At 43.6% G+C, this 23,524-nt stretch overlaps 1 protein-coding gene across 2 annotated transcripts in view; it reads left to right on the forward strand.

Annotated features, from left to right (window-relative positions):
- The window catches only part of LOC111162152 (heparan sulfate 6-O-sulfotransferase 2), a 270,709-nt gene that overhangs the window by 1,271 nt on the left and 245,914 nt on the right, over positions 1-23,524 (forward strand). For both annotated transcript variants that reach the window (XM_022526341.1, XM_022526342.1), the window contains exon 2: positions 185-703. In XM_022526341.1, coding sequence (XP_022382049.1) covers positions 185-703 — 519 coding nt within the window. The remainder of the gene's footprint in view (positions 1-184; positions 704-23,524) is intronic.

Raw genomic sequence — 23,524 nt, forward strand, 5'->3', positions numbered from 1 at the left:
CCGCCGCCGCCGCCGCCGCCGCCGCCGCCGCCGCCGCGGCCGCCGCCGCGCCGGGGGGGTCGGGGGGGGGGGGGGGGGGGGAAAGGGGGCGCAACGGCGGCGCCGGGGGGAGGGGGCGGTGCGGGCGCACGGCGAGCGCCGGCTGAGCTGCGGGCTTGACGTAACGATCTTGGGTTTCCCCCAGCGTCGGGAACATGGATGAGAAATCCAACAAGCTGCTGCTGGCTTTGGTGATGCTCTTCCTATTTGCCGTGATCGTCCTCCAGTACGTGTGCCCCGGCACAGAATGCCAGCTCCTCCGCCTGCAGGCATTCAGCTCCCCGATGCCGGACCCGTACCGCTCGGAGGATGAGAGCTCCGCCAGGTTCGTGCCCCGTTACAATTTCAGCCGCGGCGACCTCCTGCGCAAGGTAGACTTCGACATCAAGGGCGATGACCTGATCGTGTTCCTGCACATTCAGAAGACCGGAGGCACCACTTTCGGCCGTCACCTGGTGCGCAATATCCAGCTGGAGCAGCCGTGCGAGTGCCGCGTGGGTCAGAAGAAATGCACTTGCCACCGGCCGGGTAAGCGGGAGACCTGGCTCTTCTCCAGGTTCTCCACGGGCTGGAGCTGCGGGCTGCACGCCGACTGGACCGAGCTCACCAGCTGCGTGCCCGCTGTGGTGGACGGCAAGCGCGACGCCAGACTGAGACCGTCCAGGTGAGTGCGCCGCGCCCGTAGCCCAGCGGGGCCCTGGAGCGCGGGAGCGGACCTGGGCCCGGGCGGGCGGAGGGCGGGGAGGCGCGGCTGGTCTCTGGCGGCGCCCCAGTGCGCACCTCTGGGCCAGTGCGCCGGCACTGGGCGGGCGCCAGACTCCTTGGCGCGCACGCTCACGGCGCCGTGGCAGCCGCAGGAAGCCTGTCCGCAGCGGCCCCGGGACGGCTAGTCTGTCGGCTGCTTGGCCTGCTTGGTGGCTGGGAGAACGTGCGGGGGGAGTGGCTGGGAGGCCCCAAACGAGCGCCCCCCGCCACGGCCGCCGCCGGGACAGGGTAACGCACGCGGACTCCGCACTGGAGCGCTGGAAAGAACCGGTCTCTGTGTGTGAAGCCCCTGAGTCCCTCCTGTCTTCTCTCTCTCTCTCTTTTTTTTTTTTTCTGCACCCCGGTTCCAAAGCCTCCTTTCTGCCCTCTCTTCCTTTTCCCGCTCCCGCATTCTCCTCCCACCTCCTTTTCTCATTTCCTCTATCTGCTTTTCTCTCTTTCTCTTGCTCCAGTTACCTGTCGGTCCCTGGCGGCTCGCTCTTGCCTTCTCCCTCTCTTCTCACTTTGCTTCTCGCTCTCTTTTACCCTTTCAGATGTTTCTCTCTTTGCTTGACTTTTGCCACTCTCCTCCTTCCTGTCCTCTGCCTCTGCTCTCCCTGGGCGAGAGTGGGTGTCCCTCTGCCGCTGTTTGCGGACACCCAGAGAGAGCTGATGGGACCCAGCTTAACGCTCCCCACTACTGGCTGCACTCTTTGCGAGTGCGCGCGGGGAGGGGGGCACCGTGCGTACAGAAGGGCCGGCTGGGACGGTGCCCTGACCCTGTGTGGGGTTCGCTCTTGAGAAACCTCCAGATGTACAAACCCTGAGCCCCAGCGTGGGGGCCCCGCAGCCCCCGCGCCGAGAACCCGGGGCTGATGCGGAAAATGGTGATTTATGAAGAGGCTGTAGTCAGTTGCTTTTGAAGCTAGAGCATTTTCCTTCATGCAGCCGCAATGCCCGGTTGCTGGAGGTCATGGAGTGCCATAAAAGGGGGAAGGGGAGAAGGGCCTGATGGGCTGGAGTTGCTCCAGCCGGGCCTCCCAATATGCCACTGTCCCTGAAACAAATCAGGGCTGGGGTAGGGAGTCCAGGGAATGGACTGGATGAGTCTGATTGCCCTGGAGCCTGTGGAAGGGTCTTTAGGCAGGCAAGGACAGGGCTGTGCTCTCTGCCTCTCTGTCAGGCGACCACAGGGGCCCTCCAGGCCGCTGTTTACAGCAGCTGCCTACCTGGACCGGCTCCTAACTCCTACCCCTCGTTGCTCCCTGCTCCTCCCTGTGCCTTAGACAAGGAGGTGCCTTGCAAGCGGGGGCAGGGATTCCTGGAGTGCAAAAGGCTTTGCAGTTTCTTCCTTCTAGAGAGAGGCAAATGGAGCCCTCTGACTCTCTTGGTCACCCATGCTCCTGCTCCTTTCCCTCAGTGTACAGTGGCCTTTCTTGAATGCTGGGATTCTGGCAGAATCTGTTGAACATTCACTGCCTTTACAGCCCTAAGGGATTTTTTTTTCCTCCTCATCCTAAGAGAACCTTGGCTCCAGGAAGGGTCGCCTCAGTCCATTGTGAGAATTGTGTAAGTCATTGTCACCATAAGATACTGGGGTTTAAGAAGATCCCAAACAATTTGACAGCATTGAAAATAATCTCCATTTGCTGTTGGGGCTTGTAGGTGTTGAGCTCTACAGGACACGTGTGCCTTTGAAAATCCTTCTGGACATGTAGGTCCGGGTGTGATGCAGTCTCTAGACACACCTTATAAATGGGGTCCAGATTATGTATTTGGTGGCCCCTATCCTCTGGCAGATTCCCTCAGAAATTTTCCATAAGATAACCAGGACCCTCAAGGGGACAGTTCACCCTCTTGATGGTCCCAAATCGAAGCAACATGTTCTGACATGAAATGAGATTTTACTTGGTCGGAAAAGGGTGATACTACAGTGCCATCTAGTCTAATCAAGGAAGAAGCGCTTTTTAAAGAGTCGGAGTTACCGGATCTTACACCATTTGCACAAATGAAATAAAATTTGCTAGAGGAACACATTGTCACCCGAAGGGCATCTTTTTATTTCATTAAGTTCCACCCACCTCCAGAAATCTTCATCTTGAAGAATAGTGGTAGCTTGAGGGTTCCAGAATTTTCCAGGGCGTTGATACTTTCCCACCTTCAGGACAAGTTCAGTGAGTCCTGATAATCTAGAAGAGGGAAGGTATGCGTGAAGTGTGTGTGAGTTAGAATGTGCGTGTGTGTGAGTGTGTGTGGTGAAAATTGAGACACGGGGGCAGCAGGGCCGCATGGGGGTGAGGAGCCCACCCTGGGAGATGAGAGTTAGCCATGCGGGGTTCCCGTGTGGAGCAGCCTTCCGGGCCAGCTGGTGGTCTCTGTGCTCCACTGAACCGAGGGGAACAGCGAGGCTGTCCATGAACCAGCTGTGTCACCTTGGACCAGAGCCTGTCCAGGCCTTGAATACATGGAGCTTGCGTTCCAGTGTCTGATGAGCTTTCACATCCCCTTATCTCTGGTATTTCACCATAAACTTGCAATATCTTTGGGGAGAGGGTGGAGTGGGCAAAAGTATCCCCACTTATCAGATGAGAGTGAAGGCCAAAGGGGCCGCCAGCCTTTCTCAAGGTCGTCGACCTCTGGAGGGGCCCTGCAGGAATCTTGCTCCAGTTCTTTCTGGTCCGTTGACTGTGCCTCTGTGAAGGGGGTCCTGGCCCCAAGCGCAGAGTGACCATTCATGTGAGTAACGCTCACAGACGGAGCCCTGGATAAACGCGGACTGATAGTTGTACCATCCACACCGTCCCCGGTTTCAGTAACGCTACCCATGTGGGTTTGGACGCGGGATCAGACCGGGGTTGCCACACCCCTGGGGAGAAGGGATTTCCAGCTCCTTGAGGCTCTCTGCTCCCCGGGGGTGGCAGTGGGGGGGCGGGGGCATGGAGTCTCGGGGCTGGGGTGGCAGAAGGGCCTCTGGCTGCCATGTTGGAAATCCCCATGAAGCCCCACAGGATGGGAGCAGACTTGGGGGCCTGGTGAATAAGCCACAGTAGGAGAGCCCGGTGGCAACAAGGGCCACATTCTGACTCACAGCCATCTAGGCCATTGTGGCTGCAAGCCAAGACCCTGAATCCTGCTCCCAGTGCTCCTTTGGCCATGCTTGCCTGCCTCTGCTGATGGCAGCCGGCTCGGGTGATACGTAACTGCTGAATAGAAATGACTGTAAGCGCGTTGCCTGGTGAGGACAAAGACAGAGAATGCTGGGCTGGCAAAAGGTTCAAGTTGTTTATAGAGAGTATTTCTTAAAAAAAAAAAAAGAAACTAGAAATTGCATTTCATGCATCTGTCTGCCAATATGTTGTTTGGGGTCAGAGAAGGGTCCTGCTCATTCTAGAACTTCTAAGACCATTTTTTGAAAATGTATCAAAACATTCTTGCTTACCAGCTGTTAAAACTCCCGAATTCTGTAGGCTTTTCTCAGGCCAAATTCCCTCTGTTTGTAGCCAACTCTGGAGCACCACTCGGTCTGTGGGAGGAATTCTGAATTGGGCACAGTGAATGTGCGCGGGCCTCATTTTTCTTTGCCAGGTACTATGCTGGCTGGCACGCACAGGGCCGGGTTCCATGGCTCTACAGGTCAGAGGTTCTGGGCACGATATTCCTGTTGCATCCTAGACTTTCCATGTCTCTGAATTTTCCAGCAGCCATAAGGAAGAGTAATTAATTGTCATCTGAAATCCAGTAGGCTATCACTGACAGGAAAGGACTAAAAGGCTGTTCAATGGAGAAAAGCTTCTTTCTCTTTCCCTTTCTTTTTAAAAGGTGGCTATTTTGAATGCTCTCCACCTTCGCAGGAAAGCCCACGGTGCCTCTGCCCACTCACAGGTCAGGTGCCCACGCTGCCCTTCCTTCCCAGCTGGGCTTCAGCGATGAGGCAGGCTGACAGGCCCGGGTGTGGGCCACAGGGCTCTCACAGGGGTGGCTTCTCAGCCCAGCCTGCGTTTCTTCAGCTGCCTTTGAGAGAAGCTGCTATACTCTCCCACTTGTTTCTCAGGAGACGGGGAGACACTCGCTGTCACATCTGTGGAACTTGAGCAGGATTCGTTAGCATGGCCACGTGGATAGTAGACATGTTGGAATCCTGACAAAATGCTCAGTTCTCGGGTGGCTGCCTTGGTGGCTCAGTGGATTAAGTGTCTGCCTTTGGCTCAGGTCATGATCTCAGAGTCCTCCCTCTGTCCCCCCACCCCCGTGCTCTCTCCCTGTGTCCCCATGCTCTCTCACTCTCTCAAATAAATAAATAAAATTAATTAAAAAAAAAACCGCTCGGTTCTCTGGGTTGTGTAAAAGGCTCCCAGAATTAGCATTTCTCAATAGTAATTTTAGAGCCGTGGTGTTATGCGGCAAGAAGAATATCAGCTTATCTTTTATAGATATTTGTCGTCAAGTTCGGTGGTATGAAGTGACATTGAAGATTAGTCATCTTTTCCGTCGTTATTCATTAAACAAAATTTTGTGAGACCGCCCATTATCTTCCAGGGAAGGTGCGTCATTCTTGCTCTCGCAGAGCTTAGCGCAGAACAAAGTAATTTGGTATTTTAGACATTTAATAAAGGAGATGTCTTTTGTTTGGAAAGGATCTGAATATCAAGGATGTCGTTAGAATGTCACACCTTTGCAGGAATATAGTGAAACAGAGAGAAAAGTCCATCTGTTTACGTGGAAGTTCATGTCTAATCGGCAAACTCTGAAGAATCGTGAGCTCTGCACAGTGCTAGCAGTTGGGGGAGATTAGAGCCTATAGAAAGCCAGAAAAGGCAGGGTCACCATCTTCATCCTCAAGTCCGTGAAGTTTAGAGGGCAAAGTGCAGAGCTGTGGGTCAGAGTGGAGATGAGGCTTGTGATTTGGGCCAGGTCCATCCCCCTCTGTAGAATGGGAGATTTAACCAAGAAGCCATCTCAGGCCTATTCCTTCCTAAGGAATGAGGAACAGGCCAGAAAAAGGAGAGATGTATTCAGGAAGACGTCTGGGAATAGGTGGTTTGTATTTAGAAGAGAAGAGGCATTGTGGGCAGGCATGGCATCCTGCTGGCATCGCACAGTTCAGCGGCCTCACCTAGACAGGACTGGCCAGAACTGAGAAGGTCATGGTTGGGAAGTAGGTGGGGTGAGGCCTCATGGTCAAGGTCCTGGGATGGCAATGAGCTTGAACCCCGGTGGGTCAGAGAAGCACTTGGATGAAAGGCATGTAAGAAATACAAAAGGAAATGAGGGCTGGAGTCCAGTTGAACGTGCCTCCCTGATTTCTAGTCTGGAATGGAGGTGGTACCAGTGATCAGATCAGAGTGGTCCAGAAGGGGAACTAGTTTGGGCGGGGTGGGCACTATGCTAAAGAGTTGTGACTGGTCTGTGTTGCCTGGATGTGTCGTGGCCAGGGATCCTGGGAAGGGAAATCCATTTGGGGCTGATTAGGATTTAGTTGTATAAGTGGGAGTCTGTTGAACTCAGTTACTCTGCTTTCACAATCGGCATTATTATTTAAATGATAGCTGCAATTCACATGCGGGACTCTTAGCTAAGGAGAAGGATGTTTGAAGAGAGGAAAAGATAGACAGTTATGACTGCATAAAAACGAGAACTGTTCATCTGTCAAAAAGTAGCCAAAATGAAACGGCATATTGTCAAATTAATGACAATAGGCACAACAAATAAAACAGACAAAAAGATGACATCTTTTCTGTATAAGGGACTCCTACAAATTGATTAGAAAAGCAAAGGATAGGAAAAGACAAGTTACAACAGGGGACCCACAACTAGTTTACAGACGTGGAATAACTGTTTAGTCCCACTGGGAGTGAAGTTATGCAACTTTAAGTCATTAAGTGTGGGAAAAACTTTTGCCTTTCTAATTAGCCCTGATTTAAAAACAAACAAACAAAATAATAAAGAAAAAAAAACCTCAACATATATCACCACCACCATCAATTCCATAATTCTCATACATTGTTAGTGGCCTTGTAAATTTGAACAATTCTTCTGGAAATAAATTAGATAATGTAAATGGAGATCATTAAAAATATTTCTTTGACCCATAATTTCTTTTCCAGGATTTTACTGAAAATCATAGTCTTATACATGTTTTTTCATTCACTCACTTATTTATTTTTTCACTTTTTAATTCAACAAATATTTACTGAGTGTCCACTATCACTGGGCTATGTGCTGGGGGCCCTGTTGTGTGTTCCTGCCCTCATGGAGTGCGAAAGATAGAAATGAAACCAACAATTAGCGACTTAAAATTGTGAGAAATGCTATTGCGGGGGGCGGGGAGTACAGGGTGATATAATGGTACACTGGGAGGCTAGCTGGAGTTCTTTGTAAGTGCATGAAATTGGAAAAATCTGGATATCCACATGGAGAAGAATGATTCAAGGAATCTCAGTACATCCACTTGAAGGATTATTAGAAAATCATTTAAATATATTTTCAGAGAGTATGGAAAATTGCTAGCGATTTAAAGCTAAGGGGAAAAGAGACAGTTATGGACCTACTATAACTACAGCTATGTTAGAGAGAGGGATTGGGGAGAGGCAGAGACAGACAGACAGACACACACACACACACACACACACACACAATCTTCCCAGCCCTCCACATCTAAGCGTAAAATACAAGGAATGAAAGAAAAATACCAGGATATTAGTAAATCAATTCGTGATTTATTCTTATTCTTTTTAAAAAAGATTTTATTCATTTGTTTGACGGAGAGAGAGAGCACATGAACGAGCACAGAAGCAGGGAGAGCAGCAGGCAGAGGGAGAGGGAGAAGCAGGCTCCCCAATGAGCAAGGAGCCTGATGAGGGACTCGATCTCAGGACCCTAGGATTATGACCTGAGCCGAAGGCAGACATTTAGCTAACTGAACCACCCAGGCGCCCCGACTGATTCTTATTCGGCTTCTCTGAAGGTTTTGCATTTCCTTTATGAGTATGCACTACTTTTATAATCAAAGTAAACATTAACAGTTTTTAAAATGATGTTTTATCATGACTGTGATAAATTATACTCATGTCAACTTTTTGGTTCCTGAAGACCATGGCTGACTATCTCATTAGCCTCTTGATATCCGGGGAGTTCTTTTTCTTTTTAAGTTTAATTTATTTATTTGAGAGACAGAGAGAGCACTGGGAGAGGAGAGAGGGAAAGAGGCAGAGAGGGAAGGGCAGGACAAGCAGACTCCCTGCTGAGCAGGGAGCCAGCTGTGGGGCTCCATCCCAGGACCCAGAGATCATGACCTGAGCCCAAGGCAGATGCATAACTGACAGAGCCACCCATGCGCCCCAGTATCTGGGGGAGTTCTTAATGAGGAAAGCAGTCTCAGCTAAATAAACTCTCAGACTGAAAGGCGGAGATGACAAGTCAGGAATCGGCTGTTGGTTTTTTTGATGAGTGACTGTTCTCCTATGCCAAAGAAACCATAGAATGCTTACACCCGTACATTATGGAGATGTTTGAGTATATTGCTATTGTTTCTTCTCTGTTTAAAAGTTCAGTGGAACAGGAAATTAATAATGGCAGGCAGTTGGAAATAATAAGACTTGCTTGGCTTGGCCAGAACCCTCCCAAGACAGCCTGGACTTTGAGCGGACACCAGAGCTAATGGTCTGGCTAGAACAGTCAAGACTTGGGGCCATTTCTAAACAGCCACAACTGAGAGCTTAGGTCAGTTGGTACTCGTGTTGCCCTCATTCTTGAAAGAAAGGGAGTGCACTCATCTGGGGCAGCCTCCTCCCAGAGCAGTTTTCCTTCATGACAGCATCGCTCCCCATTAACTACGAATTACATGATGCTTATAAATTAATTCATAGAGTTATGAATTAAATTTATAAATTATTCATTAAGTTGCTTAGAACACTTCATTCTTCAACTGCTCTGGGTATCTGAGGGGCTACCAGATACAGTGAGGTGAATAATCTGATTCTTGAAACTCTGTCGAAACTTCCATTCTTGGTACTCGTTATTTTGACTGTGTAAGGAACGTTCTCCACCGTGGAAAAGCTAATATCGGCATTCCATGACAAATAAGATCTCTAGTCAATGAGTTTAGGGGAAAGAAAAAAGTATGGGTGGGAATGTTCTCTTTTCCCTTAGAGCATAATGAAGAATCCAACTAATGGTTTATAGCTTCTAATACAGTACCATTGTAAGCTTACAGAAATATTTGTCTAACTTTAGTGAAATATTTATTGGCAAAAGAGCTGTTCTAGTTTTACTTGGTATTGGACTTCACAGATTATTCTGTTGGTCTTATTGCATCCCATTTGTTATTTCTGCCATTTTGCCTCTAAGAACAGTGTTGAAGACTTTGACACATTTCAGAGCATTACACTAAATAAATCTGTCTTGCACATTCCACTGTGCTTTTTCTGGAATATTATAAATATTCAAATATAAGCACACTTGCAAATTCAAAATAAAATCCAATACATGCAAATTCTGCATAAACTCCATATTTATAACTTAGCAAGAGTTATGAACTTGTTATCCCATGATATAAATGTATCAAATAGGACCTCATGGGAATTACCAATAAATATATTTTTCTGATTAAACTGTGGATTCTTTTTTAGTCACAATTTCAGCTTCAATTCTGGGATATATTATAAGAGAATAATTTGCACTTCATTTGCTCTGAATTGTCAAGAATCATGTTCTTCCCCGATGTAAATGTCTGCAAAAAGGACTTCTTATTCAGTTTGATTGCTTTTTATATTTTACTAGCAGAGATGCCCTAGTGAGCCTAAGAGAATTGGTCTGTTTCTTGTGAAGAATTTAGTTCTGATGAATCACTTCCATGCACTTTTCTGAAGGAATACAGAGCAACTGAAATGTGTAATGCATTGATTTACATCAAATGGATTAGACCTGTGTGCACCATTCCTTGCATTAATTGACTTTCTTCCATAACTGTACTAATAAAGACAAGTCTTCAGTATAGTACCAGCTCCAGCTCACTGATGGAAATCATTGAACTTTTGCTAACTTCCCACAGGAGAATGACTGCAAGCAAAGAGTGTTTAGAAATTGACTAGGGTGAACAGGTTACAGCCCAGAAACTCAGAGATACTTTAAAAAGGTCCTTTGATCTTGGCAGCCAGCTTCTCAGTTGTTACAATAAATAGAACTTGACTAAACTCACCAGTTGAACGACACAGATTATCACACTGGAGGAGAATACAGAATTGACCTCTGTGCTGTGTATAAGAGACAAAGGTAACACATAAGGATACAGGTAGGACTGGAATGGATATACTATGCAAATACTAACCAGAAAGAAGCTGAAGTAGTTAAACTGATATCAGACAAATAGACTGAAGCAAAACTTTTACTGGGGTCAACAGGATCACTGAATAATGGCAAAAAGTTCCACTTTTCAGATAGTTCTAAACTCATATGCACCTAATATCATTGTTTTAAAATATATAAAGCAAAAGCTGACAGGGCTATAAGGAGACATTGTAAAATCTGCTAACCTCTTTCAGAAATTGACAGATGAAACAAACACAAAAATGGGTAAGCATACAGAAGATTTGGTTAACAAGCTCAGTGCAGTGGACCTGCATCCAATTAGAAGAATGTACTTTCTTCTCAAGCACATATGGAACGCTTGTAAAAATAGACCATATACTAAGCTGTAAAGTTAGTCTGGAAAAACTTCAGTGAGTAAATATCTTACAGACCATATTATCTGCCCAAGCAGTGCTTAGTCACTGTGTGTTGTAACCAGTCAGGCAGGAACAAGGGATCAGGCTCTATCTGAGTGCATGAGAAGCAACATTAGTAGTCTGATATACATGGAAGTATTGCCAGTCCTTCACCAACCACACCAGGTTTCCTAATTCACATGCAAGAGTGTAGAACTCCAATACTTTGGCCAAGAGAAGTGCTGGAAAGTGATGGTTTGACTCAGGTAGCTTGGCCTGACTTACCCTGAAGACCTATTAAGGTTTTGGGGTACTTATTAGGCCAGGCCCTATGCCAGGGCAGAGCATGGATTTTTCTCATTTAATCCTCAAAACAATCCTGTAAGGTAGATGTTTTAAAAACCCATTTAAAGATGAAAATAACAGAATTGGGTCCAAAACTACCCAGCCAGCCAATATTGGAACTGGCAGCTAAAATCAGGTGGGCCATGTGGCCTATCTGATATGTTTTAATGTTCATTAAATTTGCAGACAAATCTCCAAAAGTCTGTACCTGGTTTTTGGCCGTGTCTATTATATGAGCTAAGTAAAATGGAGACCTGTTAACTGATTTTTTTTAAGCATCTTTAAAAAGCTCGGTAAAAATTACTCTGTAAGGGTGAATTCTGCAGCTCTCTTTTGCCCCTTCTTAAATAAGGATTCAGATATCCAACAATTAAAAAAAGGTAGATGTCCAAGATATTGCAAATGCAAATGAAAAATCGACACTGATTTACACAGAAGAATGCTGTTTAAGAGGAAATTTAAAAAGAAAGGAGTTACGTTAGAGGAAAAAAAATTTTTTTCAGATAAGGAAAATGAGGACCTTAACTGTATTTTAATTTAAGCCCCATGTGGACTTAAAATATGGTGTGTGCACTCAATAGGATTTGTAAGAGGCCAAAACATCTTAGTCCTTCTGGAATGTTGGCAGTTGCACTGCTCTGACTGCAGCCTGTTTCTATAAATGAACATTGTTTTTGTTTTTGTTTTTTGTTTGTTTGTTTGTTTGTTTTTACCTGCATTTGGTCTGTGTAGACACAGCCTTTGGAGGGTAGTGTGAATGAGTTCGGCTAGATCAGTTCATACAGTCCTGAAACACGAGGAGCCAGTCAAATAAAGACACTTTCTCCAAAACCAAGTGATGAATCCTGAAGCCTGTTCATCCCTGGGGCTCATCATGAAGAGAGGAGTCACCCTTCTCTCTCTTTCGGAAAAGGTGACTTTGGAAAAGAGAACATGTAAGTTAGCGTGGGCCTTCCAGCCTGGCATACATTAATGTGGGTGGCCAAGAAATTGGGTTGGAGGCATCGGAAACATGGGAAAAAGGCACCCACAATAACCAGAGACCAGTGTGACCTTGGAATGGTGGCCATCTCTGCAGATACCTCACTGTTAAGACTTTGCTAAGTAGAAGATTAACTGGCATGACGATACCTAAGGTTGGAAAATGGAGCCTACTTACTAGATACACTAGAGGCAGGACTAATTATTATTTTCATGATTGGTTTTGCTGAGGGTGGTACAGAATCTTGTAGGAGCATAATAGGTCAGCTCCAACTCATGAAAACCATGTTGAAATAAAACACACTGGGGTGAACAGTACGTAGTAAGCTATTTAGGAAAAGTCACTTCAACACAAATTTTAATGGACACATAGAAACAATGTTACACATAAACACAACATAAGATTAACAAAAGACAATTACTTGAAGATGTTGACTATGGACCTGAAGCAAGGTATTTTTAAAAATATTTTGTGTTATTGAACAAAATGGCCTGTGCATATTTCTCCTTTTAGGTAAGGATCCATGCTTAGCATCTACCACTCTTAGTTTGTTCTTTGTGATTTGGAAGCAAAGCAAAAGATAAAAAAGATACCATTTTAGTGTTAGTATAGCTTTTTACAATCTTCTGGCAGTTTTTGTATTTATCACCATATGGGTGTACATTAAATCTGCATATCTCCCTCTCATTTATATGTTTATGAAGTTATAAAGACATACACATGTGCACACAAAGTAATTAAGCAAGTGATATGTGTTTGACAATGTTTGGTGACTTAATGCCAATTAGAGGGGGGTTAAAAAAAAAACCCTTGCTTTTCTAATTCAATTGCTTCCATGCTTTTTGGTTTATGCACTTAAGGACAGAATCCATTTAAAGTGCAGAAATTTGCATACATGCAGGTTTGAGTGAGATTTCTATTTATTCCAGATGGCCTTGAAAAATTATTACCGAGGGCCTTAGAGACCTGGATGTCACGAGATCCATTAGGATGAGATTGAAATCACACTTGGGTTTGCAGCAGTTTCTCCTGTATGAGAGAGGGTATACTTTTGACATGGGGTGGCTGGGGGTGCGGGGGCTAAAGGTATGTATGTGACTTAGCTAGACTGTTCAGTGAAGCCAAATGAGCTCAGCTCAGCTCAAGGAGGGAGTCCTTTGTCACAGGCACCCTCATCTAGCCCTACTGTAGGAAAGTGGTTCATGATTTTCCAGAGTTCAGCTAAAAGCTAAGTGAAAGGCAGCATATGGGATTTGCATGCATGAAAGCGAGCAGTTACTTCGACAGTCTCTCCCCTTTTAAAAAATATGATTGGATTAGAATGAGCATGACTGTGATGCTCCCCATTGAATGCCATTTTTTGTTTTGCTTTTCAAGCATGGTGATGTAACCACTATTCATCATAGGCAGTTTATAGGTTCCAGCATCTAGGGACAGGGTGTGGGGTCTCAGGTTGTGAACTTTGGCTGGGAATATCTTCTCTAGAGAACATCGCAGAGGTCAGGTTTCCATGACGGCAGCAGGCAGGCCAGGGACCACGAAAATCCAGCTCTTCTGGTTTGGTGGGGTCTGACTCTGGGATGCAGCTCTTTTTGGTTAACAGAGAGGAGCTCTTTTATGTAGTGAGCTTGCTAAGAAGGCGAGATCTGAGTGCCACAAAGCCTGAGGTATGCACAGCTCTGTTATTTGGCTGTTGGTCTCTGAATCTGTCTTAGCACAAGAAACCTAGAAGGAAGAAGATGAATGTTCTCCCACAATTTCAAGCAGGTAGAAATGTTCACGAAATGGTAGAAGTTCCAGCTGAAACATTGGAAGCTCCAGTTGGGTCTGAGGAAGAGACATACTCTTGGGGGGAAAAGATAAATTATTGCCATAATTAAATGGCAGGTTGCCTCTTAATAATTTAGACCTCCCCTTCCCAGGTATAGCTTTGGGAACAATCAGTTGCACCCACATCGGCTTCAGGGCCCTAGAAGGAGGCAGTGGTGCTGTGCACATTGCCAGCTTTAATAGTAACCCCGTAGGTCTCGGGGCCACTGGTGGCTGTCAACTTGGAATTCTGGGACACCATGGTTCTGCTGGATTAGGGATGAGAGCTGGTTTGGGGTGCCTCTAATGATTCAGCGTAATTCACTCAAGATTTATCCAAGCTGTTGCCTGTGTCAACAGTTCGTTCTTTTTTTATTGCTGAAGAATCTTCCATGGCAAGTATGAAGCCCAGTTTGTTTAACCACCCACCTGTTGAAGGACATCTGGGCTGATTCTAATTTTTGGCTATCACAAATAAAGCTGCTATAAACGTTCGTGTATAGGCTTTTGTGGAATGATCCGTGTTCATTTCTCTAGGATAAAAGCTCAAGAATGCAATTCCTGGGTCCTTTGATAATTATGTGTTTGGTTTTATGAGAAACTGCCAAACTGTTTTTACAGAAGGACTATATATGGTTTCACATTCCCAGCAGCCTTGCATGGTTGATCCAATTTTTCCCTATCCTTGCCAGCATTTGGTGTTGTCACTATTTTTTATTTTAGCCATTCTGATAGGTGTGTAGTAATATCTCATTGTGGTTTTAATTTACCTTTCCATGATGGCTGATGTCAGCATCCTTTCACAGGCTGACTAGCTATCTGGGCATCCTCTTTGATGGAATGCCTGTTCACACTATTTGCATGTTTTCTGATGGGATTCTTTTTTCTTTATTGAGTTTTGAGTGTTATTTATATATTCTGTATATTAGTCTTTTGTTAGATGCATTGTTTGCAGATATTTTCTCTATGTCCATTGTCTGCCTTTCGTCTTCTTCACGTGGCATTAGAGCAAAATTTACTTTTTTTTTTTGAGAGACAGAGTGCACACGTCAGTAGGGAGGGGAGGAACAAAGGGAGAGAGAGAGAGAGAGAATCTTAAGCAGGCTCCACACCCAGTGTGGACCCCATGGGGGAGGGGGCTTGATCTCATGACTCTGAGATCACAACCTGAGCTGAAATCAAGAGTTGGCTGAGTAATAGGCTGAGCCACCCAGGAGCCCAGGCACAGCAAAATTTCTAATTTTGATGAGGTCCAATCTGTCAATTTTTACTTTTATAGATCATGATTTGGTGTCAAGTTTGCCTAGCCCTAGATCTTGAAGATTTTCTCCTGTGTTTTTTCTAAAGATTTTATAGTTTTAATTTTTTACCTTTAAGTCTATGATAACATTTTAAAGCTATTTTCTTACTTAGAGACAGTTCATGCATCAAAATGTTCACACTTTTAAAGCACACAGTCCAGTGGTTTTTAATATATTCAGAAAGTTGTGAGATCATTGCCGCTGGTAAATTCCACCCATTAGCGGTCACTGTCCATTCTTCCCTCCCCAGCCGTCTTATGGGTGTGATATGGCACCTTATTGTGGTTTTGATTTGCATATTCCTCAAAGGTTATAATGTTATGCATCTTTTCATGTGTGTATTGCCCATTTGAATGTCTTTTTTGGAGAAATGTCTATTCAGGTACTTTGCCATTATTAATTTTGGTTTTTTTTTTTTTTTTTCTTTCTATAGTATTTGTTTGGGTATTTTTTTTTTAGGTTTTTTTTCATTTTTTATTTTTGTTTTTTTTTTTTTTTTGCTCTCTATAGTATTGAGTTAGGTATTCTTTATAGAGTCTAGATTCAAGTTTCCTATCAGATATATGTATTGCAAGAATTTTCCTCTCACTCAGTGAGTCATCTCTTCATGTTCATTGAAGCATGAAAGTTTTAAATTTTCATGAAATCCAATTTAACTGTTCTTTGTTTTGTCTCTTATGAAGGCTTTGCCTGACCTGAGACCTCGAAGATTTACCCCAATATTTTGTCTAGGAGTTTTATAGTTTTATCTCTTAAAGTCCATAAACTATTTTGAGTTATTTTTTATCCATATTTTAAGATGGGGACCCAACTTCATTCTTCTCCATGTGGATATCAGTTGTCCCAACATCATTAGTTAAAAAGACTTTTTTCTTTATTGAATTGCCTTGGTACTTTTGTTGAAAATCAATTGACAATCAGTTTATGGATTTATTTTTTGTATTCTTAATTATATTTTATTCACCTATATAGTCATTTTAAAAAAGATTTTATTTTTAACTAATCTCTACATCCAACATGGGGCTTGAACTTTACAACCCCGAGATCAAGAGTCACATCTTCCACCGACTGAACCAGCCAGACACCCTTCATTATGGTTTTAAAAGATGGTTCTAATGTCCTCTCTTTCATTCTTGATTTTAGTAATTGAATTTTTTATTCTTGGTCAATCTAGGTTATGATTTGTCAATTTTGTTGATCTTTTCAAAGAACCAACTTTTGGCTTCATTGATTTTCTCCATTCTTTTCAACTCTCAATTCCCACTGCAATCTATAACATTTCATTTCTTCTGCTTGCTTTTGGTTTAGTATACTTTTTCTTTTCCAGTGTCTTGTGGTGGAAAATTAAGTTATTGATTGAGACCTTTCAAACTCTCTCTCTTTTTTTACATTCACAGCTATAAAATATTCTCTAAGAGCGGCTTTGGTTGCATCCTATAAGTTTGGTATGTTTTGTCTTATTTTAATCTATCTGAAAGATTTCCTAATTTCTCTTGGGCTTTCTTCTTTGGACAATTGTTTATTTAAGAGTGCATTGTTTGATTCCCACATATTTATGAATTTCCCAGATATCCTCTTTAAATGATTTATAATTTCATTCCACTCTGGTCAGAGAACATACACTATGCGATTCAGTCTTTTAAAATATACCAAGAAGAGTTTTATGGCCTACCATATGGTCTGTACTAGAGATTGCTCTGTGGACATTTGAGAAGACTATGTTCTGTTGGTGGTGGACTGTTCTATAGATGACTGCTAAGTCTTGGTTTATTGTACTGCTCAAGACTTCTGTGTCCTTGTTGCTGTTTTTCTACTTATTCTAGCCATTATTGAAATTGGGGCATTGGAGCGCCTGGGTGGCTCAGTTGGTTGGGCTACTGCCTTCGGCTCGAGTCATGATCCTGGAGTCCTGGGATCGAGTCCCACATCGGGCTCCCTGCTTGGCAGGGAGTCTGCTTCTCCCGCTGACCTCTCTCCTCTCATGCTCTCTCTCTCTCTCTCTCAAGTAAATAAATAAAATCTTTAAAAAAAAAAAAGAAATTGGGGCATTGAAGTCTCCAGCTATTATTATTGAATTTTCTGTTTCTCTTTCTAATTCTGTTTTTGCTTCATGTGTTTTTGGGTTCTGTTATTAACTGCATGTATATTTATGATTGTTATGTTCTCCTGATGTGTTGCTCCTTTTATCATTATAAAAATTTCTTCTTTATCTCTAGTAACATTTATTAAAGTTGGTTTTCTGTAATATTAATATAGTCATTCCATATTTCTTATGGTTCCTGTTTCTATAATATATGTCTTTTTCTCCTTTTTTGTTCAGATTATTTCTATCTTTGAATGTAATGCATGTTTCCTGTGAACAACATATTTTTGGATCTTGTTTTTTTTTAATCCATCTGATGATCTATGCTTTTTTATTTTTAAGTAATCTCTGTACCCTATGTGGGGCTCGAACTCACGACCTCAAGATCAAGAGTTGCATTCCCTACCAGCTGTGCCAGCCAGGCCCCCATGTCTATGCCTTTTGATTGGATTGTTTTGTTCTTTAATATTATTGATAGCTCATTCCAAGTCTCTCATTTTATTTTTATTTATTTATTTATTTTTTAAGATTTTATTTATTTGACTGAGAGAGAGATCACAAGCAGAGAGAGAGAGAGAGAGAGAGAGAGGAGGAGGAAGCAGGCTCCCTGCCTAGCAGAGAGCCTGATGTGGGACTCGATCCCAGAACCCTGAGATCAGGACCTGAGCTGAAGGCAGAGGCTTAACCCACTGAGCCACCCAGGCAGCCCCTATTTTTATTTATTTTTAAAAAAGATTTTATTTACTTATTTGAGCTAGAAGAGAGAGTGAGGGTCAGGAGACAGAGGGAGAGGGAGGAGCAGGCTCTCCACTGAGCAGGGAGCTTGATGTCGGGCTTGATTCCCAGAACCCTGAGATCATGACCTGACCCAAAGGGAGACACTTAACTGACTGAGCCATTCAGGTGCCCCTGTCATTTTATTTTTAATTCTGCATATCTCATATCTTTTTTTTTTTTTTTTGCTGTTTCTCTTTTCCTTCTTTACTGCTTTCTGCTGTATTAGGTGACTGTTTTCTAATATAACATTTTAATTCCTTTAATGATTTTGCACTGTAATTTGTTGTAATTTTTTTTAGCATATGCTCTAGGGCTTAATCTGTACATTATAACTTTTCAGAATCTACTTGATATTTATAATACATTATAGTTAGAAATGTTTCTAGAAATATTTCCCTCAATCTATTCCTTCTTCTCTCTTTTTGTGCTATTATTGTTATAAAATTTACATCTGTATTTTACAAAGCTGGCAGTACATTATTGTCCTTAACCATAAATAATTTAGAAGTGCACTTGAGAAGAATTCTACTGTTGTTGGGTGGAGTTCATTAAGTCCTGCTGTTGGGTCATTGTTGATTAGGTCTTTGTGGTTGAAGGTATCATGGAGATTTTGTATATCCTTGTCGATTTTCTGTATAATGGTTCTTTCAGTTGTTGAGAGAGGTGTTAGAATCATAGATTTGTCTGTTTTCTCCTTTCACTTCCATCAGTTTTGGCTTTCTATATTTTGCAGCTCTGTTGTTTATTATAGACAGATTTGGGATTGCTACGTGTTCTGGGTCAACTGACTCTTTTATCATTATGTAATGTCCTCCCTTCAGTTTGGGTTATTTTCTTTGTCCCAAGGTCTATTTTCTCCAAAGTGAACATAGCCACTTATGCTTTCTCCCGACTGATGTGTGCATGAGTACATGATATGTCTTTCTGTCTACCTGTCAGTGCCTTCTAACACTTATTTTCGTGTATTTTATGGATACATTAAAATAGCATATCTATTATCTATTATTATCTACTATTATTATCTATCTATGTTATCTAAAAGAACATATGTTATTACTTGGAGGAATAGAGAGAAATGTGTACCCGTCCAGAACTATAAGTAGGCACAGTTCACCTGTTTCTGTTTGCTCCAACGGCCTGGGTTGGCTATTGAAGGCATCGAGGCTGTGGGTTGCACATACCTAATTTGAGTGCGGTAATCCCCTATTAGCAAGTCAACTTCTCTGTACATCGAGTGTTGTAGTGACTCCGTTTTCTTTATTTCCAGGGATCAGACTCTTGAAGTCCAAATATTTTTAATTAAATAGGCCCCCACCTTTATCTTATTTTGGTTGTGTCCATCTCTCCTTTTCCTTTCTCTATGGAGGTGTTTGGTTTTGGGAGAATTGGGTTGTTGTGGGATCTGGACATTTCTGCCTGCTGTCACAAGTTCAGCAGGAATAGAAATGAAAAACTGTTTGTCTTGCACTAAGGTGTAGGACCGGTAACACTGCCCCTTTTGACTAGGTTGGACTCCTTCTCATTAACTAGTGCATTCTCTACGTAGCAAATGCCTCCTGTGTGCCAGGCGCTGGGTCAGGTGTTGGGACAACAGAGCCGATGGTGTCTGCTTAGACTAGTGAGGGGTGACCAGTAGACAGGGTGATTGGCACTGTGATTAAGCTGAGCACAAGTCACCATGAGGATGAAGAGGAGGTGACATCCAGGCTGCTGCATCCCCAAGGCTCCACAGCCAGGCAGGGAACAGGGGAAAACCCAACAACGCAGCACAATTAAAAGCGCAGCTCCAAGAACATGTAGGGCTTGCACTTAGCGGCCGGGATGAGAATGGTGACCTCGGAACTAGAGAAGCCAGGGCTCATGGAAGCCTTGTAGGGCACGGAGCATATTTGGGACTTTATCCTGAAAGCCATCAGAGAGCATGGGGAGTCAAATGGAGGAGTAACGTGATCTGATTTGTGTCTTAACTCGTCGCCTGGGCTCCTGTGTGGACAGAGGATGGGAGAGGGCTGAGAACATGGCAGGGAACCCAGTTAGAAGCTGTGGAAGTCTAGGGCAGATGGGGTGATGGCTGGGCTAGGGGCACGTGGAAATGTGAATGGTTTCAGGAATATCCGGGAGGGAGAACAAAGAAAGAATGTGTGACTGAAAGGTGTGGCTCGTGGGGAGTGAGAGAGTGTTGTTAATATCAGAATGTGTCGCTTGACTTAAAAGTAACTCTTTTAACCCATTTTCCCCTAATAGCAGAGAATATTGTTAAGTTATTGGTGTCCATATGTCTGTGTTCGAAATCTCAGTCTAACCAAGGATTGATTCTGCCCAGATTGCCCCCCAATCTTATAGGAGCACATCTGAGGATATCTCTTGATTCATCATCCACTCTTTCAAACATGTTTATGTAAAACATAAAATGTATCAACTTCTACAATTTTATAGCTGTTGTTGCTCTTTGCTTTAGCTTGACATGTTTTAATGGTCCCCAAACTTGGGTATTATTTGAATTTTGCATGTATTAGTGCTTTCATCATGTCCCATAAATATCTTGGTTTCCAGCTTGAGCTGGATATATTGGGAAGAGATGAAATTGAGCTAATGTGCCATATCTGAAGGATTTTAGGTATTTTAGCTTGCCCCTGATGATGTGGGACAGCTGAAGAACAAGGCTTTACCCAGCGATGAATTTTAATGGGGGAAGAGTTACTGTAAGAAGTCTCGTTGTCTTTGCAAGGTACTCAAACTAGTGTTGGATGCTGGTGGGGAAAATTACTATTTTTTTTGCAGAAATGCAGGCACTGCAAAAGTTTTAGGGAGCACTACAGATATTTCCTGATGCCTAGAGATTTGTTTCCCTATTGCACATCTGAGTAATCTAATTATGAATTCTTTTACATAGTGGGAGGACCTTCAGTGGATGGCAACTATACCTTGGAGGAAACGTTCCCAGGTTCCGTTCCCAGCTCAGCACATTGACTCTGGGCAAAACCCCTAAAGTGTTTTCTGCTTCAGTCTCCTTAATGGCGAAGTGGAAGTGAACACGATCACTGAACTCATGAAGATGCAGGACTGGGGGACGCCTGGTTGGCTCAGTCAGTAGAGCATGTGACTCTTGATCTCGGGGTTGTGAGTTCGAGCCCCACACTGGGTGCAGAGATTACTGAAAAATAAAATCTTAAAAAAAAGAGAGAGATACAGGACTAATAGATCATGCCTTACAACCACTTTGAGGGACGCCTGGGTGGCTCAGTTGGTTGGACGACTGCCTTTGGCTCAGGTCATGATCCCAGAGTCCCGGGATCGAGTCCCGCATCGGGCTCCCAGCTCCATGGGGAGTCTGCTTCTCCCTCTGGCCTTCTCCTCGCTCATGCTCTCTCTCACTGTCTCTCAAATAAATAAATAAAATCTTAAAAAAAAACCACTTTGAGTTCTATTGAGAAATACCTTGTTCTCAAATAGTCTGTAGTTTTTAAGTATCAATATATTGTCAAGAAATGAATCAGTGGGGGAGCAAAATATGTAGACCAAATACCAGGAGTTATTGACATCAGTAAACAGATGGAAAAGATGGTGTTAAAGCGAAGAGGAAAGTATTACTCTGCCAATAAAAGGGAGGCATTGAAATGTTCATCTGATTTAGATAAGGTCCATGGCCCAGTGGCTTGAATGGCTTTTTCTCACTTCTTGGTAATGAGTTGAATTTGGAGGGGTGTGATAAATGAAGGCAATCAGAATTTGTGAGAACAGGTGAAAGGAGAAAATCCTTTTTAGCTGAGCCAAAGTGATACTCTCCAAATCCACTTAGTGAGTTCTGAAAGAGTGTTTAATTGTTAAAATGCTGCTGCTGCTGCTGCTTAAGTCTACAGCTTTCTGACTTTACTCTTTTCAGAGATTTGACCTATAAGGCAGCTGATGGAGATGATTGCTCATCAGCCTCTGAGCCAAATTATTCATTCCATAAAATATTCTCCTGCCTCCTACCTCCAAGCATGTGATTTGAAGGAAAGAAACCCTAGGGCCCTATGTAATTGACATGTCTGGTGGAAGGATGATGTGGACTTCTCACTGGCTGAGTAACTTGAAGGGAGGTCCTCCCCATTCAACCTGAGCCTGCCCAGGTCGGGTCCTGGCTAGCTCTTGAGCCCAGGATGAATGTAGGCAGCTGAACCATCTTTTGAATAGTGTACCAAACTTGTAGCCTGGGAATATCTCAAACATGGTACTCATCATGATATAATATAATTGCCATTTAAAAATTTTGTTCCACCTGATGTGAATTCTTTAAGGCCAAGAACTGTGTTTCATGTCTGTCTTCGCAGAGCCATTGTCCATAGCAGTCAGTCCATGTTTGCTGAATAAGCAAAATAACGTTCAAGCATCATGACTCCAGTCTTCCAAATGCTAAACACAGTTTTGTCTTTAACTGGGTGGTACCATTGCCAGTTTTCCAAGGAACCTGAACGTTCTCTAAAGCATTCTCAAACTTGACTGTGCACGAATCACCTAGGGATCTTGTTAAAATGCATATTCTAATTCAGTAGGTTTTGGGTCGGCCTAAGATCCTGCGTTTTTAATAAGCTCCCAGGTAATGCTGATGCTATTGGCCTGCATACTACACCTCAGGTAGCAAGGATTTAGACCCTGGTCTCTGCCTCATCTCCAAAATTTAGTCCATCACCAAGCCTTGTTGACTCTATCCCTTCTGTCCCAACTCTGAACATTCATCTCTCTTCCTGTTGCCACCACTTTAGTGAAACCTTCCTCATTTTTTTTTTTTTTTGGTGGGGACTATGGCAATAGCTTTCATCTAATTTCCCCAACTCAGTCCCCTCCACTCCATTCTCTATACACACCATAACCAGTATGATGTTTCTCAAATACATTTCTGATGGTGCTCATCCTTGTAGCCTTCTATGTAGGATAAAGTAACAATCCCATCTGTTGCTAGATTTGTCTTTATATTAAGTAGGAACAGAGGCAGGGGCAAAACAATGTGAGGCTTGAGGAGCCAAGGGCTTAGAGTGGTGGTTGACCAGTCTTAGGGGCCAAGTCATACAGACAGGGCTGCCTACAGATACTGTTCTTTACTTGCATCCATCCATCCATCCATCCATCCATCCATCCAACCAACCATCCATCCATCCATCCATCCATCCATCCATCCATCTATCCATCCATCCATCCATCCATCCATCCATCCATCCATCCAACCATCCATCCATCCATCCATTTGTTCATCCAGTCAGTTAGCTACCTGGTCAGGAACACAACATGCTAAGACTGTTGGCTCCTGGACCAGACGGTCAGATCAGCTTCTTCATGTCATTTATGGTAAAACCCCCATAACTTGATATCCATTGTTTCAGATTCTCTGGCAATGAGACACCTCAATGTTTTCTGGTCAAAATATTTGTTGTTCTGTGCCCAGTCAGTCCAAAATACCCTGCTCAAGTTTTTTTTTTTTTTTCATTTGAGTTACTGAAGATTTTATTGTACATAGGATAGCAATTTGTTACAAATCCCATGTCTAAAAGATTTTTAGGTATTTCTTGCCATTTTCTTTTTCTCTCCAATTTCTCTTGGCTTGCTTTTAGCCAGGGATTGGTAGATGGTAAGTGTGCACACGTTCTCAGTGATGTGTAAGCCTTGCTGATACTGAAGACTTCCTGGGGCGAGGTGGGCAGGGGGGGGCGGCATAGGTTATATCTGGTCCTGTCACAGCGCCTAGGGTGGCTGTGGCTACTGCACA

This window comes from Enhydra lutris, unplaced genomic scaffold, assembly GCF_002288905.1.
Source record: "Enhydra lutris kenyoni isolate GAN:26980312 unplaced genomic scaffold, ASM228890v2 scaffoldscaffold89, whole genome shotgun sequence".
Classification (NCBI taxonomy): Eukaryota; Metazoa; Chordata; class Mammalia; order Carnivora; family Mustelidae; genus Enhydra; species Enhydra lutris.